At 35.6% G+C, this 16,049-nt stretch overlaps 1 protein-coding gene across 11 annotated transcripts in view; it reads left to right on the top strand.

Annotated features, from left to right (window-relative positions):
• Positions 1 to 16,049, top strand: part of HDAC9 (histone deacetylase 9) — a 440,456-nt gene that overhangs the window by 200,114 nt on the left and 224,293 nt on the right. Inside the window, exon 1 of one of the 11 annotated variants that reach the window (XM_032443176.1) lies at positions 10,953 to 11,220. The exons of 9 other annotated variants lie outside the window; for them this stretch is intronic. Coding sequence is in view for 1 of the 2 variants with exons in the window: in XM_032443175.1 (XP_032299066.1) it covers positions 11,530 to 11,536 (7 nt within the window). In the remaining variant the exon portion in view is untranslated. Of the gene's footprint in view, positions 1 to 10,952; positions 11,221 to 11,311; positions 11,537 to 16,049 lie in introns of those variants that run through there. One more of the 11 variants, XM_032443175.1, reaches the window with a different exon arrangement.

Below are 16,049 nucleotides of genomic sequence, written 5' to 3' on the forward strand. Positions count from 1 at the left end.
ATAATAATTACTGAAAGCCACTGCTGTACTTTACAGTTTAATGACCTGGCATAAAAACCATTTAGAGAAACATGGTCATATTAAATGATAGGAAAAATAGTAAATAATCCAGAATCATAAAAAGGTAGGTATTTACAGTCCAAACCCCCAAACTTTTTCTGTTAAATTAGGGTCAAGATCTCCAAGCTCAGTATTATTTAGGATAAAAACATTACAGCCCTGGAAATTCTAAATAGGGTAGAGTTTAAAATAGAAACAGTTTTATCAAAATCACAGGCTTCTGAATGCCCTCTTGCTTAAAAATGTATTGTAGGACTTGAAAGCAGTATTAAAACACACTTTTCAAGAAAAATAGCATCAAGTATTTTAGGGTAAATTGCCTCTGTTTCTGCAGCTTTTTAAGTTATTTGATCAATTATGTATGAAGCACATTCACTAACACTAATTCCTCTTTCCTTAGAAAAGAATAAACCATGTTTGATAGTGTTGTTTGGGCATGTTGTCTACACATAAATGAAGAGGGAAATAATCTGCTGCCATTTTTTCTGTTTTTAAATGAATATTTTGCTGCATGTTTCCAGTGTGATCTGAGCTTTCAGAAAAGAACTGTAACTACACCAACTTGAAATAGTCCCTGTGGAAATGGAAAATTATAGGAATTTCTTCTCCATATGTACAGGCATCCATTTTCTGTATTCTCCTAGAGTCTGCACATGCTGGTTTTTACATGCCAGTAAGATCAGCAGCTTCTGCTCTATGTGAACTCTAGAATCATAAAATAGTACTGGAAGAGTAAAGTTGCTTCTTCCTATTGTATATACATAAAAAATCCTTTCTATCAGAAAGTTTTGGCCCATAACAGGGTCAGAGAAAATTAAAGTAGCCTTTCATTCTGTGTTACAGGAACTTCTTCTGAAGTTTCAGACTACCAGACAAGCATGCTATATTCAGCAGCAGGGACGCCTTCAATTAACTGTATCTGTTCTATTTGTAGTACAAAGGATATGAACGGCCTACATAGCTTAAAAGAAAGGAGGCTAAACAGAACTTAAAGAAGTACCTGGCATATAGCATGCTGAAAGGAAGGCAATAGGATCTCCACCAGTCAGCAGTTTAAGATCATAACTAATGCAAAGGATTGGACAGAATTTATACAAATGTGCTGTCTAGTCAGTAAGGCATCCAGGAAGAAATTCTGTAGGAGAAGTTGCTTAGAATGTAAAACACTGCTGAGAATAGTGGAAGAAGTGAGCAACGTGAATGGGTCTATGGCAGAATTATCCAGTTCATTTTAGAGGAATTCATGATTAGCTCAGAGGACTGGTCATCATCTTGAGATCCTAGTCTCTGGAGAGTTCAAATTAAACTAGACTGCTGATACTTGTCAAAATACATTGTCCTTGTTACTGAGCTCTGTAAAATGGCTCTCCTGTATCTTTGCAAAAATCCAGAACATGAAGTTGGTGAAAAAAACAAAAAAAAAATAAAAAAAAAAGAATTGAAGGGACATGGTAATATACCTTCTGTAGACTCACCCAGTCTTTTTACAAGGAGACTGGCAAGGAGCATGGGGTATATTTCCCTTGCCTCTTTCAAGTAGTCTATTTTGACTGTAATATGGCAGGGGAGTGAGATAAAATTTAAACTTTAAATAAAAGGAAAAATAATGAAAGTTGTATTTTATCATCATTAAAATTTCTTGATGAAACCCCTGTAATTCTCTATGTCTGGATCTGATCACTCCAGGATGCTTTGTCTTGTAGGGTTGAACTGCTACAGAATGAGTGGGCTGGGATCCATGAGATGCATCCATCAGACTGAAGGGATGGAATCACCATCCCAGCCAGATTATTTACACAGTCTCCATTCTAGCAATCAGTTTGCCTATCTCCTTAACATACACAGTTATTTATGCCTACAGGCAGTAGAACAGATGAGGCTTAATGAAGTCTGGTATTCTGAAAGCCTGGACTGTTCCAATGTGAACAAGCGGAACTGCTTTTCCTACTCTGGTCAAAGAAGAGGGGAATGGATTTGACTTCCAGTACTTTTCAAAATCTCCTTGAAAGAATCTCTTGAGTTTGAGACTATGAGGGACTCTGTTCCTTTTCGTATCCAGAGTGATTTCAGAACAAGGTTGCTGGGATTCAAGTGGCATTAGTACTTAGGGTACTAACTGTACTCAGTGTTGGAATGACATCTAGCTTTCTAGATGCCATTTTTTCATGATTTAATGGTGTTTGCTGATGGTAAATGTAGGTGTGAAAGATAAATATTATTCTTGGTCACTATGCCCTAGGAGTTCCAAAGAATAAGAAGGAAAGCTGCTTCAGAAAGCAGTTGAAAGGCTGGCATTTAGTCAAAGTACAAGGAGGACTGTAGCACACAAACTCTGAATCCACTTAATTTTGTTAGGAAATACAGCAGTACCAGTGATTTCACCGTCCCTTTTACGGTACTGGAAAGTACAGAGATTGTGAATTCTGGTTTTATCTAGTGAAAAGTTCAAGGTGGCACAGATTGGCAAGGTTTCAATTTCAGTCAGCAGATCTGACTGTTATCTGGCTTGAGGCATCTAGGCATTCACTGATGTCATTAGTTAAGACAAGTGATAAATATGCTTTAATTTTTATGTGTATTCAGTAACTGAGTAAAGGAGAGTTTCACTTCAGGGAAGAACAGGCCAAGAACAAATTAACTGTCTTCAGAAAAAAATAAAATATTTGGAATTTTTGTTAAGTGAGATTAATTTGACTATATTTAAAATAATTTTACATAGAACGATTTGCAAAGTGTATTCCATACCTAGTAGCATGAAAGAAAGCCCAATATATTGTCTCTCTTAGGTTGGAAAACTCTCTCACTAAATTATATCTGTTGGAGATGGTTACTTATTTCAACTAAGACAGTATCCTTCAGTGCATTTTATAGAAGACTAAAGGGCTCCCCCCAAATTTTAGTTTTCCATGTGATCTCCAGTCTGCAGAACTGCAGGACTTCCTCTCAATGGGAAGAGGAAGGATTTACCAGCATCCACTGAAAAACTTTATCTCCCATTTGAAAACATCTTCCAATGAGAAGGACTGATGCTGCTAACTTTCAGCTGATATAGGCCAATCCTAAAGATGTATGCCAGCTAAATTCTCACTAGAAAAATGAGGACTTGGCATCCTACGCTGCCAAGCGTTTCATTCTTAGAAACAGGTCTGTGTGAGAAGATTTCATAATTTAAAGTGCCTTGTCTTAACTGATGTATACGCAGAGAGCCTATCACTGTTTTTAAGTGCAGCATTGCTTCACTTGTATTACAAGTGGAATCCTCCATATATTTTGTGTTAATTTTTGCTTTTGGAAGAACAAAATCAGCTGAGGATTTCTGAAGGATTTAGTTATCTTCCTAATTAGTTCTAAAATAAATTATTTATAAAGAGAGAATGCACACAGAGATTTCAAACATATTTGATTGTTTCTTTGTATCACACAGAAATGTGTTGTTGGGTTTTTTTTTTTTGTTTGTTTGTTTTTGTTTTTCCAGCTACTGCCAAAGATTTGCCTAAAGTAGTGAATTAAAGCATATTCCATGACAGTTTCAGGAATTGTAAAAGTCAGATTTTCATCTCGATTAAGAACATTTACCTTCATATATGTACTACTAAATTCTCAAAAAATAATCTTTGCTTTGGATGTTCACATTTTGCCTTACTGTACATTTCATTTCCTCCATTGAAGAGCTTTTACAGAACTTGAAGTGTGTTTTGTAAGCTGCATCCCTGCCAAATCAAAATCTCTGTGACATCTGAATTATATTTTCCAGTCAGTTATTCTGAGCCCTCCAAGATCACATATTCTATTCCTTGATTTTGATCATCTACTCATTCAAAGACTTATTAGGCAGTATAATGCCCTTGATAAAATCACAGTTTCTGTGTGATGATAGTAGTAGAGCTGTGTAGATAGTCTGAAGATTTCCTCTGCGCTGAGCTGAGTGCTCTCTGTTTCAGTTCTCAGCAGTGTAATTCTTAGCTGCTGTGGGGTGAATCTGGACCTGGATCCAAGTGCTGATGGGGCATCTGTCATTCCTATGCTCAGTTATTCTCCCTGCTTTTCTCGGTCAGAAAAGAGACAAACCTGACAGTATAAACTAGAACACTGAGACTGTGTTGGCTGAGTGCATGGAATGTGGATGGGAGCTGGAGAACAGCACTATGGAAAAAACAACCATTTATGATTCAGTATTTGATGTAGACTCTAACAGCTGTAAAACTACTTTTTCTGATTCAGCGCAACTGATTAACAATTTTTCTTGAATTCTGAAGACATGTTGACTTCTTACAAAACAAAATATGGACATGATTAGCCAAGTTGAGTACTTAAACCAGCAGCCAAGTTAGACAATTTATTGCATCAAGTGAAATTTTTATAGCTGTCTAAGAAGACGCTTCAAGAAGAAGCTTTTAAAGGGTATCTGTTGTATTCTGTATGAATGAACAAACACTTCTAAAGGAATAGATTGCCTCTAAAACATTTTTTCAAATGGCAATTGATCTCTGGTAATGCTTATGGGTTCTGTATTCCACCACATAGTTCCTGCCAAAGACCATGGCCATGGCATCCTGGCTCATGACTAAAAGGTAATACGAGGATTCTTTTTGCTCCTTTAAGAAATGTGTCTTAAGGGGATGTTTGCATATGTATCTTAAGGCATAGTCATCAATCTAAATCTGATTTCAACTGTTAATAATTTTGGCTATAAATAAGTCGTTGTGAGATTTGGTTTTCCACAGAACAGTAATTTCTTAGTGTTCTGCATATTCTCCTTGTATATCCTTCCTTACAAACCAAACTAAAACAAAGAATAGAAACAAACAAAAATGAACAACACCAAAAAACAAAGAGGAAGTAATGTTATATTTTCAGTCTTAATATGTGCTTCATTTCATCTTCTTTATATCTGTCTGTGGATGCTTACATGGTGGCAAGTGCTTTGTACAGGTTGTTGACTGGTTCTTCCATTCCTTCTGCATTGTGGGCATGACAGAAAGCAAAAGCAGAAGAAACAAGGAATAAGTTGCTAGCTGCAAAGGAAAAGTTGCTAATTCAAAACTATATGACTGAAAGAACCAAAGGTTTGATATATGACATGTTTTTCTTGATATTAAATATATCAAACATTATAAATGATAAATTAACTAGCAAAAAGCAAACCTTCATCTGTCACCTGCAAAAAGTGGGGCAAATATGTGACTGCTTTCCTGTTGCTCATTTGGGGTCATGCTCTCCTTTCTTACATTTTCTTTAAAGAGAAAGGGAAGATGAAGACAAGGACAGAAGAATGATATGTTCAAAAGATGCAGCCTGGGAGGTTGCAGACAACCAGGATGTTTCTTATTTCATGCCTTTTAGGAAAGAATTTAGGCTTCTTTGGGAAGTGAGGTGGCTGTCATCTATCTGTTGTACAGCCCACCCTGGGTAGATGAACAAAAGCTGTGCAGCTGAGATTCTCATGAACAACCAACTATACTTGACTCTTCACAACTCTTTAAGCTAGACTTTCTTGGGGAAATTAGTCTTAGAGGTGTATATATGACTGGTTCGAGATCTGACCATGCTTTCTAGGAATTGTGACTTTTTTTCTTACTTTTTTTGTGTGTGGAGTTCTTTGTGTTCTCTTACCCAGCATCTCCAGTGGTGATGGATATGTGATCTCATCTTATTCTGGGCACGCCTCACAGCACTATTCACACACAACCCACGTTAAACATGATTTTGCTTTCTGACTTTTTACTCCCTTGAGATATATTAATATGTCACAGAAGACAGCAAAACTGTGCTCTGAAATGATATGAGTTTATTCAGTGATGGCGACAGCTTATTTGTGTTGATGGTGACTTCCCCATTTTGAACACAGACACAATTTGTACTAGTTTCAGTAATCACTGTTTCCTACCTGTACTGTATAATCTCTTCCTAATGCCTATGACCTATTTTTAAGTTTTTCTCTTTATAGCTGCTTACGTACAACATTTATAGAAACAGTATTGAAATAACATCAATTTATCTCTCCTGTGTATCTCTCCAGATTTTGCTGTACATTATTAAATATTGTAAAGCTATTTGTCACACATAGTTACTACTTAAAAGGAAAAATTGTGTCTTTTGTCATTTATCCACAACGTTGTGCTCAGTGCTGTTTGTAGCTTCTGCTGTCTTTTGCATACCTGTCTGAGCAAATAATATCTGCTTTCTACTTTCACAGTAAAACTGACTAGTCTGTAGTTGGCTATCATGGCAGCAAACAAAAATGTGGTGGGAAAATATCATCTACAGATGAAAGTGCTTACGAATTAACTATGCCATGCATAGCTTTTTTTTCTTTTTCTTTCTTTTTTTTTTTTTAGCTTTAAAATGGCTTTGCAATGGATATGACATTAAGTTGCACAAAGACTTCTCTGAAGTTAGTAAAACCCAGCTGTTTTCTAACAACAAAACATACCATAGTAGCTTAATCCAATGAAAGATTAATTAATATGATCTGAAAAGAAAATCACACAGTGGTTTTCGGAAGGGATACTGGCAGTAGAGTAGATTTGAATATATGTGACATTCAATTATAGTATTTATGACTAAAGAAGAGAAGCACAAGACGTTCTGAAGTATCTCATTAATAGATTAAACTGGTAATTGAAAGCTGCAGTTGAAAATCTAGACTGACATTTCATAAAATCATTTCCAGAGGTAACAAATTACTGTATATCAATCCAAGTATTAAAATGCAATAGCAGAGAAATTTCCAGTCTGATTAGCGAGATTATAGTTTGTGTATGTGCAAAATATATGTAGATCACTCTGAAAGTTATGCCTCCTATTTAATTCCATGGAAACTACAACTTATACAAAGAGCACAATAACATTATTTATCAGAGCAAATTTTCAGTTACAAAATGCTATTTTTCAATATAGTCACCATCATTAGTTGTGCAGTTCCATCAGTGATGAACAAGAGCCTGTATGTCATGATCATAGCAACCTGTAACAGTGAAGGTGACCCCCTGTTGCTGTCTTTACAATTGAAATGCATCACCCACTGCCTAACTGTGCTCACATCTGATTTTTGAGCTCCAGAAACATTCAGTAAGCCCCAATGAATGTTGTTGGGTGCCATTTTTTCTCATGGAGAAATTCAGTTCCACACATTTGCTTTGTCTGTACTTTCACGTCAGATGTGATTCTATCAGACTACCCCTCTGCTGCCATCTGTTGAACGGCAACAAAATGTCATGAAATATTGGCGGGTGGTACTGCCATACCACCAACATCTGCCTGTGATATAGTGGGCCAACATGATTAAATAGAAGGCTTTTGGAGTAGCCCTTGTATATGCTATGTAAGACAGAGATTGCAAAATACTTATATGAAGGTATTCAATGAGAATAAATATGGCATCTGCCAGTAGATTGGTCACTGTCATGTTCCCCTGTTTTGACTTTGTGGGGAGAAAGAGAGAAAACAAAGAAAGCAACTGCAGCATGCACATGTGGTATATGCCTGTCTTCCTTTCTGAACACACTGAGTTGGCTTTTAGGAGTCTACCATAGTCTGGAAAGCATTAGCAGACTCTAAGCAGACTTCTTTTTACTGAGAGCATCAGTCAAAGGGGACAGGAGAAGGGTTAAGAATTAACATAAAAGGCACAGGTTTTCTTTCAGATGCTTTCATCTCCATAAATACTATAAAAATTTGCAGATCTTTGCACATCTGTTTGAAGTCCCAACCCATTTTTGTACGAGATGGGGTTAAACGCATGACTTCCCTCAATGCCTCTTCATCCGCTGAAGGTTCTCTCACATAAGAAATGATCTACTTTATGAAAATTCACTTCACTTCTGCTAATAGAACAACAGATTTGCAAAATATCGTGTGAAGGCTGTTGCTCTAATATGATGTGCATTTTATTGGTGAGTACTTCAGTATGGGCTAATGGCCAGCTGACGTTGGCCAAAAAGGAGTGAGCAAAATCTAAGAATTTCAAGCAAAAGCAACATATATTTACTTGTCATTCTACTTTACATCTTTAAGCTAAAGTGAGACTTAAAGCTTATTGTCTCTTAAAAGTGTAGCTATCAGATCAGAATAAGGATACTGGCACATCAGTGTAGATAAGTATCTGGTAGGCATGGGTTATTTCAGTCCAGTTTACCCAAACTTCAAAATCCATCTCAACACAGAAGTTCTTTAAAGCCACAAGCCCTACCATCAGCAGTTTGGAGTCCTATTCCATCAGCCTGTCACAGTAAATCCCAGCCATTCCTCATGATCTGTCCCTTTTTCTCCAACTTATTCCCTTGTGCCCCCTGTGGATTGCAAGGGAAGAACTTTGAGCTGTTCTCCTGTGTTACCAGGTGTGCTAGTGCCCTGAGGCCAGGTAAGCAAGACAGTGTTTGGAGGGACCCCCAAAAAGCCTAAGAAAGACCAAGAGCCATTTAACATCTGGGGTGACAGAGAATTCTTGCCAGATGGTTTTCTTTACTTAGATTGAAACTAGCTGAGGACTGTTAGCTTTGTGTTGGTAGCTTTGTCTTTCACAGCCTGCAGAAACGGTCAGTGAAATGGCTGTGAGGTTGCTGCTGGGAGTTGTCAACACCGGTTATTGTGGGCTATTTTTTGATCTCAAGTGGTGCTACTGTGCTATAAGAGTCCTGCTCGATGGAAGAGTGGTTTTATCATTGCTGAATGACAGCTGTTCCCCAGGCACTAGGCTACCCAACTTGATCCATTTTAAAATAGTATTCATATGGTGTTAATTGGCTTAATTGCATTAAATGCATTATGTTTTACTAGCAAAGTGAGTGATGTAGGAGTCATATTCAACCCTGAAGAAACAACTCCATTCACTGCCTGCTTCCACAGCTCCTGGCTGTTGTGCAGTGCTCGTGCTCAGTGACAGGCCCTGATAGCACAGATGGATTTAGTGAGGCATTCTGGGCCCTCACTGGATATATCTCACGTAGCTGACATTGTGGCTCACACCACACATTCTGAGTGAAACTTATCGAGTCTCTTGACTCCTTTCTTAAAATAAGAACAGGGATCTCATCCTTGTCTTCAGAGACAACAATATGAGGGCAAATCTGATAGTGAGGGATGGCACAGCCTACGGGGAGGAGGTGAGGAGCTGGTATATGGTGTTAAGTGGCTTAACAACCTCAGGGTTGATTTGAAGGTCTCACATTTAGAAATAATGAGTATAGTTGAGCAATTTTTCTTTAGGTCTCCATTCAAACCACTAACAGGAACATTATACAAGAAAAAATACTCTGTTGAAGTGATTTTTTGGTTTGCAGCTCTTGACGTGGACTTATGATATTTAATGCTTAGTCCAGCTGTTCATATGTAAATACATGTATATGCAATTCAAATGCAAATAGCAAATAAAGTTGAGTATATCAGCTGTGTGCATATATAGATTTTGCACCTTAAAGTTTTCAGTTAATAAAATTGAGCAAGCTGATGGTGCCATTTCCTTTAGTTGGTCTTCCTTGGTGGCTTGATAGTTTTAGGATAGCAGTAGTGCCAGTATTTCTGTAGCTGTTGACTTAGCTGTGTGTGTAGTATGTTTTAATGGTAAAATAAAAGAAGGAACTCTTTTTTAAAAATTGAATATAAAATTATATGCATATTTATGAAATATTTTAAAAATTCAAGATTTTCATTTTAAGGGATATAGTTTGTATACTTATGTTTTAAAGCAAATTGTTTTAATGGCATACAAAGATGTGACTGAGATTATATTATGGCTAAAGAATGTTTCAGTAAGAAACCTACAGTTAGTTTGTGTTTTCATTTTATTCCTTTACAGTGGTGCAAGCTTTCAATTTGAAAGGCTAAGAAAATCATTAAGAACATACTCTGCTAGAAAGTAGAGGTATTTTGATGCATTAATCATTATACTCAGCAACTGCAGTAGTATGTTGATATTTCTGTACTGAGGAGACTGTGGTTCAGTCCCTGGTGCCTAAGGTCAGGCTGAGGACTGGAACCACAGTTATTTAGCAGGAAATTTATACTGATTCAGACTGTGCTGTGGAATATTGGGTAGCCTACTGTGGAAAAGGAAACCACAGGAAAGAGATGAAAACAAAACCACTCTGCATGTCCATGCCAACATACACCACGAGTTCAATGGCCACAACCAGTGAAGTTTCACAGTGGGAGGTGCCAGCAAAGATTACACAGTCAAAAGTAGTCCCTGGAGGTGATGATGAAGTGCTTATGAAGAGCATGGGAAGGAAGCAAAATATACAGGATCTGTTCAAAACACAGAAAGAGTCCACTGCATTTCACTTCATAACCCATTTAATTTTGATTTGTTTTTACTGCAGTTCCTTTCCTTTTTTTTTCTTTTTCTTTTTTTCTTCTTCTATTTTTTTTTTTTTTTTTTCCTGTTTGTGCTGTGCTTCTGTATGTTCTTTCAGAAGATTTAGGTTTATTTGAACTGAATTTTTTTTTGCTGTAAATGTAGATACTGCACTATGAAGAACATAAGTGATTTAGTCAGAGCAGAAAATAGCTTTCATAATGAGGCAAAAGTAATAATTATGCACTGAGTGGATTTCTGGGAAGTGGATTCCTGGATTCCTTTCACTGCCTTTTTTTTTTGTTGTTGTTGTTGTTTGTTTTGGAAGTACAATATAGCATCTTAAAATTATTTTGCCATGAAGTCTGGTATATTAAAAGAAGGAAGGGGCGCTTTTAATCTAATGTCACAGTAATAGATAAAGGGAAGGTACAATAATCTATCATGATAAATATAATTTTGCTGTTGTCGGAAGAAGGTCAATTTTGACATTTTTTCATGAATAGTAATTTAGAAGTGATTTATAAGGTAATACAGTTATTTCCAATTATTCATTTTATCTTGAACATCTTTTGACACTTGACAGGATCAGTAGCTCTTGAAAGGCTAACTGCATTAATGTTGGTCTTTGAAAGTGTTTTTGTTCAGTGAATGTTATAGAAATCAGACTTGCTTTTTTGAGACATGTTTGTGTATTTCTACCCTTTGTTAATATAATTCTCATTTAGAAACAGGAACTGTGAGATGTGCTGGAGAATAAATAGATCTCTTCTAAATAGCTATTGTCAAGGAAGAGCGAAGGAAATGAATTGTGTGAATTCTTAGAACCAAGCAACGTTTATTTCAGAAAAAGACATACTTCTCAGGTCAGGATGGCTTTTGCTTTGCAAATAACTCAATTTTTTTTTTTTTTTCCTGTCTTTGTAATAATGTAATAATGATAATATGGAAACTTGCTGTGGCACTTTCTGCAGATGAAATATTGTAGAAGGCTGTTTGATAACCATTTGAACCAGCCTGATATGAAAATTGGAAACTCTGGCAGAGTTTTAAGTTTTGGTTGCATTGAAGCTTGTATCATGTGAGCCTGCTTGATGTTATCGGGGTAATATCAGCGTTGTAGCAGTGTTTTGAACTCAGAAATGTGTGGAACTGAACAAACATGAGAGGAAAAGATGCACGGTAAGATTTCAGAAGAGGGCTTTATTTAAAGGGATGGAAGGTTTGGTGAGTAATTTTCCATCTAGTCTCTCTTTTCTTTGAGAGAAAAGTGATCAGCAGGTTCTCACTAGGAAGGCACAGCACAGATTTGAAGATGAATATCAGTTTGAGATCTCATACAAAAATAACTGAAATGATCACCAGTTTCTGTGCAATGCTCTGAATCAGTTCAGCATGGTCAACTGTTTTTGAGGAACTGATTAAATTCTGAAGATTCTTTCACGTACACAGGTACTTTCTCAGGATATTTGAATTATTTAAGATTACTACTGAGCATTTTCATTCAATTCTGGAAGTTTTAGGTCTTTAACTAGATTTCATTTTCAGGTAATTCTGAAAGGACATCATTTGATGATAGTCATGAGATGCTGTTTCAGTGGGTCTAATTGGGGGTTTTAGTGGCAGTATATATATATTTTATATATATTATATTTATATATATATATATAAATAAAAGAATTAAGTAGATAGTGATATATATAAAATATCACTATCTATCATTTATAGATACTTTATAATTTTATATAGATACTTTATATCACTATAAAATTGAGTTTTATGGATGCATAAGTGAGCTCTTTCTGAACCAAGATTTAGTCAGTTTGCTGGTTTGGTATGCTGAGTTGTGGAGAAAGTGAAAAGTGATAGTACTGGGTATCAGCTTTGCTTTGTGCTGTTTCATCAAGTGCATAGATCTAAACTGTCTGATTGTCAAAGTAGCGTTCACGTACTTTGGATGTATAAAATCTGTGACACCTCCAGACCTCCTTTGCTACAGGTAGGCTGACTGTTGGTAATTCTCCAAATATTTATGCCATGTCCAAACACCATTAATCCTGTACTTTCTGAAGAGTGTTTCTGTCCACAACAAGGAGGAGATGGTGACTGTATACATTTTGTGGTAATTCTAGGAAATGGTGTTTTATGCCATTAACTAGGGGGAAGTCAGTTTCATGCAATTTGTTCTTCAGCTTCAGTCCCTAAAACATTTCATTAACTATGCTTTATGGATACAATAACATGTCTTAGTGTTCATTTTAATCAATTAAACTTTACAGTCAGCAGAGTGTGCTGGGCAAGGGTTGGCTACAGGGAACTCCATTACAGCGTAAAAACTTCAGTTTGGATATTTACCATCAGATATCACTCATTAGCAAAAAATATATTTCCATTTCTTATCAGTGTAATTTATAAAAGCGTGTATGACATAAATATAAAAAGCCATAGAAAGTGAAGCTGTACTTTCTGGATGCATCTGAAGCTATTTGTATTTTATTCTTAATTCTTTTAATATAATATCATTGTAGTATCTTCAATAAGCTAAGACCATTGAAAATTGCTTTCTGGTAACTTGTAACACATTGTTTGAAAGAGAGAGGAAAGCTAAAAATTAAGCAGATGACTGCAGTCAGGAAGAATTTTTAAACTATGGGTAGGAGTGTGTCAGGCTCTTTGTTTAGCTAAGAGAGCTGGAAATGCTTTGCTGTAACGTTTATTGACTTACATTATTTACTTGTATTCTTGATCTATTTTGTTATTTTAGATATTATTTCATTTCAGTATTCACAGAAGAAAATGTTTCATTTGAAATGGAATTTTTTAATATTTTAAACATTTGATTTGTCAAATGCAGAAAGGAAGAAAAAGAAAATAATTTCAAAAATGTATCAGATATGGGTATGGAAATAAAAGAAAGATTGAAGAACTATTTGCCTATTTATGAGAAGAAAAAAAATGAAATTGAACAGAAGAGCACAGGAAACGACACTGCTGCTCCAGCTAAGACACTCTTGAAACTTTAGGGATCCAACCTTCTGCAGTGCGTTCTAGTTTCTGTCCTATGACACTCAAAATTTTTTACTTCTGTTCAATACCAAGCTCTCTCGGTGATTTGCCTTGCAATTGTCATGGCAAGCTTTGTCACGGCAAAACTTTAATTGTGCTGCTCTCTCCCAGTCCTTAATATACAATAATTCCATACTATGTCATGAGTCCTTTCTCACTGATCAAAGTTCTGCTTACAGTTTAAAAGCAGAGCATTTTTTTTTCATGTCGTCTTTTGCACTGCATACTCTAAGTTCATGAAGTCATTTACAGTCAGATTCAAAGACTCAATCAACAGAGCTAAATGCACTTCATACTTCAGTGTGCCAAGGTGGTTTTTTTTTGACCTTAATTTTGTGAGGAAACTTCTACTCTGAATGATTAATTTACTAAGTGTGGAGGGCTGAGGGTTTCAATATGGCTAAGTTCTATTTAAATGATTTAGTTTGAGATTCTCAAAAGACACAAAGAGTTTTTTGAAGAGTAGTTTTGAATGCTTGACTCCACGTAAGCAGTCATTCTAGTGTGCAAGTTTCACACCTGGTCTGCAAATTTAGAAAGTTTGCTCTTAAAATTTGAGTAAAGTTCTCATGGATTTTTTTAAACTTCATAGTGTGAATTATAATTTCTGGACAAAATTTCTTGGGAAAAAATCTGTTATTTGAGGGTGAAGATATACCCACTTGACTGGTCTTCTGCTTGTTAAATGAGTTGAGATGAAGGGAAAATCAGACAACCCACTAGTAAGAAATGGACCTGCTGATATACAGAAAAAAATGGTAATAATTTTTGGATTTCCATTTTTCTGAAATGTGCTTGCTACATTGCATCAAAAAAGGTATGGAATTTTTCTGTTCCTGTTGTGGATTTCTTTTTCAATTTTTTATTATATATATATATATATATATTAAGAAAGTAGAGGTAGAGGTATTTCTTAGCAGTCTTTTGTTGCATTATTTTGTTTTGTTTTGTTTTGTTTTAATGTTACAAAATACAGACCCATTATTCAATATTTATATAGAATAATAATGATGGAAAATGTATTTAACCAAAATTACAGTAGAATATTAGTAATTCCTATAGTTTGCTTTTCCAGTGCTCAAAAATTACTAAGACAATGTTTAACAGAATGAGTAGAAATGTCAGTTTCTTTCCTGTGCTCACCATCATATGTCCCTAACTCTACTTACTCATTGAGGTAACTTAACTGTAAATTAGATGGAGACAGCTTGCTCTATTTGCAGTTTTGAGTTAAGCCAATGTATGCCTGAAATGAATTTAAAAGCTTGGTAGTGGCTTGAAGTCAAATCAAGAAATAATATTAAGTTCGATTGATATATCATTCCATTGATGTCAATTATTAGTATTAGTTTGGGTATCAGGAAAAACTTCTTTACAGAAGGGTTTGTGGAGCACTGGAGTGGGGTCCACTGGGAGGTGGTTGAGTCACTATCCCTGAATGTGTTTAAAAAACATTTGGATGTGGTGCTCGATTGTTAGAGTTAGGGTAGTATGGTTAAGTTGTGGTTGGACTTGATGATTTTTAAAGTCTTTTCTAACTTGAGCAATTCTATGATTCAATGAATTCTTAAAATATAATTAACATAAAAATCATCCGGGGAAAGGATACCAATAGGAATTTTGCTAATGAACATTTAAAGCAAAAATATTAATTTTATTATATCAATAAACTCAGTTAAGCTATGTTTTTATTGTGTTTGGTATCCACATATACCTGGATATAAACCATGGTATTTGTTAGTAATGGGTGATTTCACCATGCTTCATTCTAATTTTCTGATTGATCTGGTAAACAAGATTAGCCCCCTCTGGTGGTTGAAATCAGGCCTTCACATTTTGGGGGAATGTTCTGGAGATCTATCTAGTCTGGAGAGTGCAACCCATGAATCCATTCTATGATTCTATGGTACTATAACTACATGAACTAGATGTTATATCTCCGGTTTGGGATTTTCTTCAGCTCAAGAACATAATTTGATCTTAGAATTGAAAATCTAATTGTTTATGTGTGTGTGTGTATTTTTACCACAACAGTCTTTTATTATAAAATTGGAGAGTTCTGTAATACTTCGGTTACAGCTTTGAACTTAAGATGTCTGTCTCCTTTTTTTCAAGTAATTCCCCCAAATCCCAAGTAGCAGAATATGAGAGAGAGCGACCTCTTTTTTGTTATTATTTTCTGCAGAAGGTTATTGTTTGAATCTATACACGACAAAACCAACTCTCTTTGTATTAATGAAGGAAGAAAAAAAAAAGCATCTTGGAAGACTGGAATTTCCTTGATTGTGAGTTCATAATGCTTTTTGTATATTTTAATGTAATCTCTTTAATGAAAGTGCCTGTCTTAGTAATGGAAATGAGGCCATCCTCATCCTCCTCAAGGTTGTTGTTTGAAAGATGTACTCTTTTGGCAGCAAAACCAAACAAACAACAAAACAACAACAACACACAAAAAAAAAAAAAAAAAAAAAAAAAAAAAACCAACAAACCAACCGGGATAAACCAAACCGGTTAAATCAAAATATTTGATACATAACTCTTTCATCAAGATAATTGGATCTTCCTCTGGAAGATTCCTTACTGTCCTTGCAGCAGCCCATTGTCTCTGCCTATTGACATCTCAGTCCAT

This window comes from Coturnix japonica, chromosome 2, assembly GCF_001577835.2.
Source record: "Coturnix japonica isolate 7356 chromosome 2, Coturnix japonica 2.1, whole genome shotgun sequence".
NCBI classification, from domain to species: domain Eukaryota; kingdom Metazoa; phylum Chordata; class Aves; order Galliformes; family Phasianidae; genus Coturnix; species Coturnix japonica.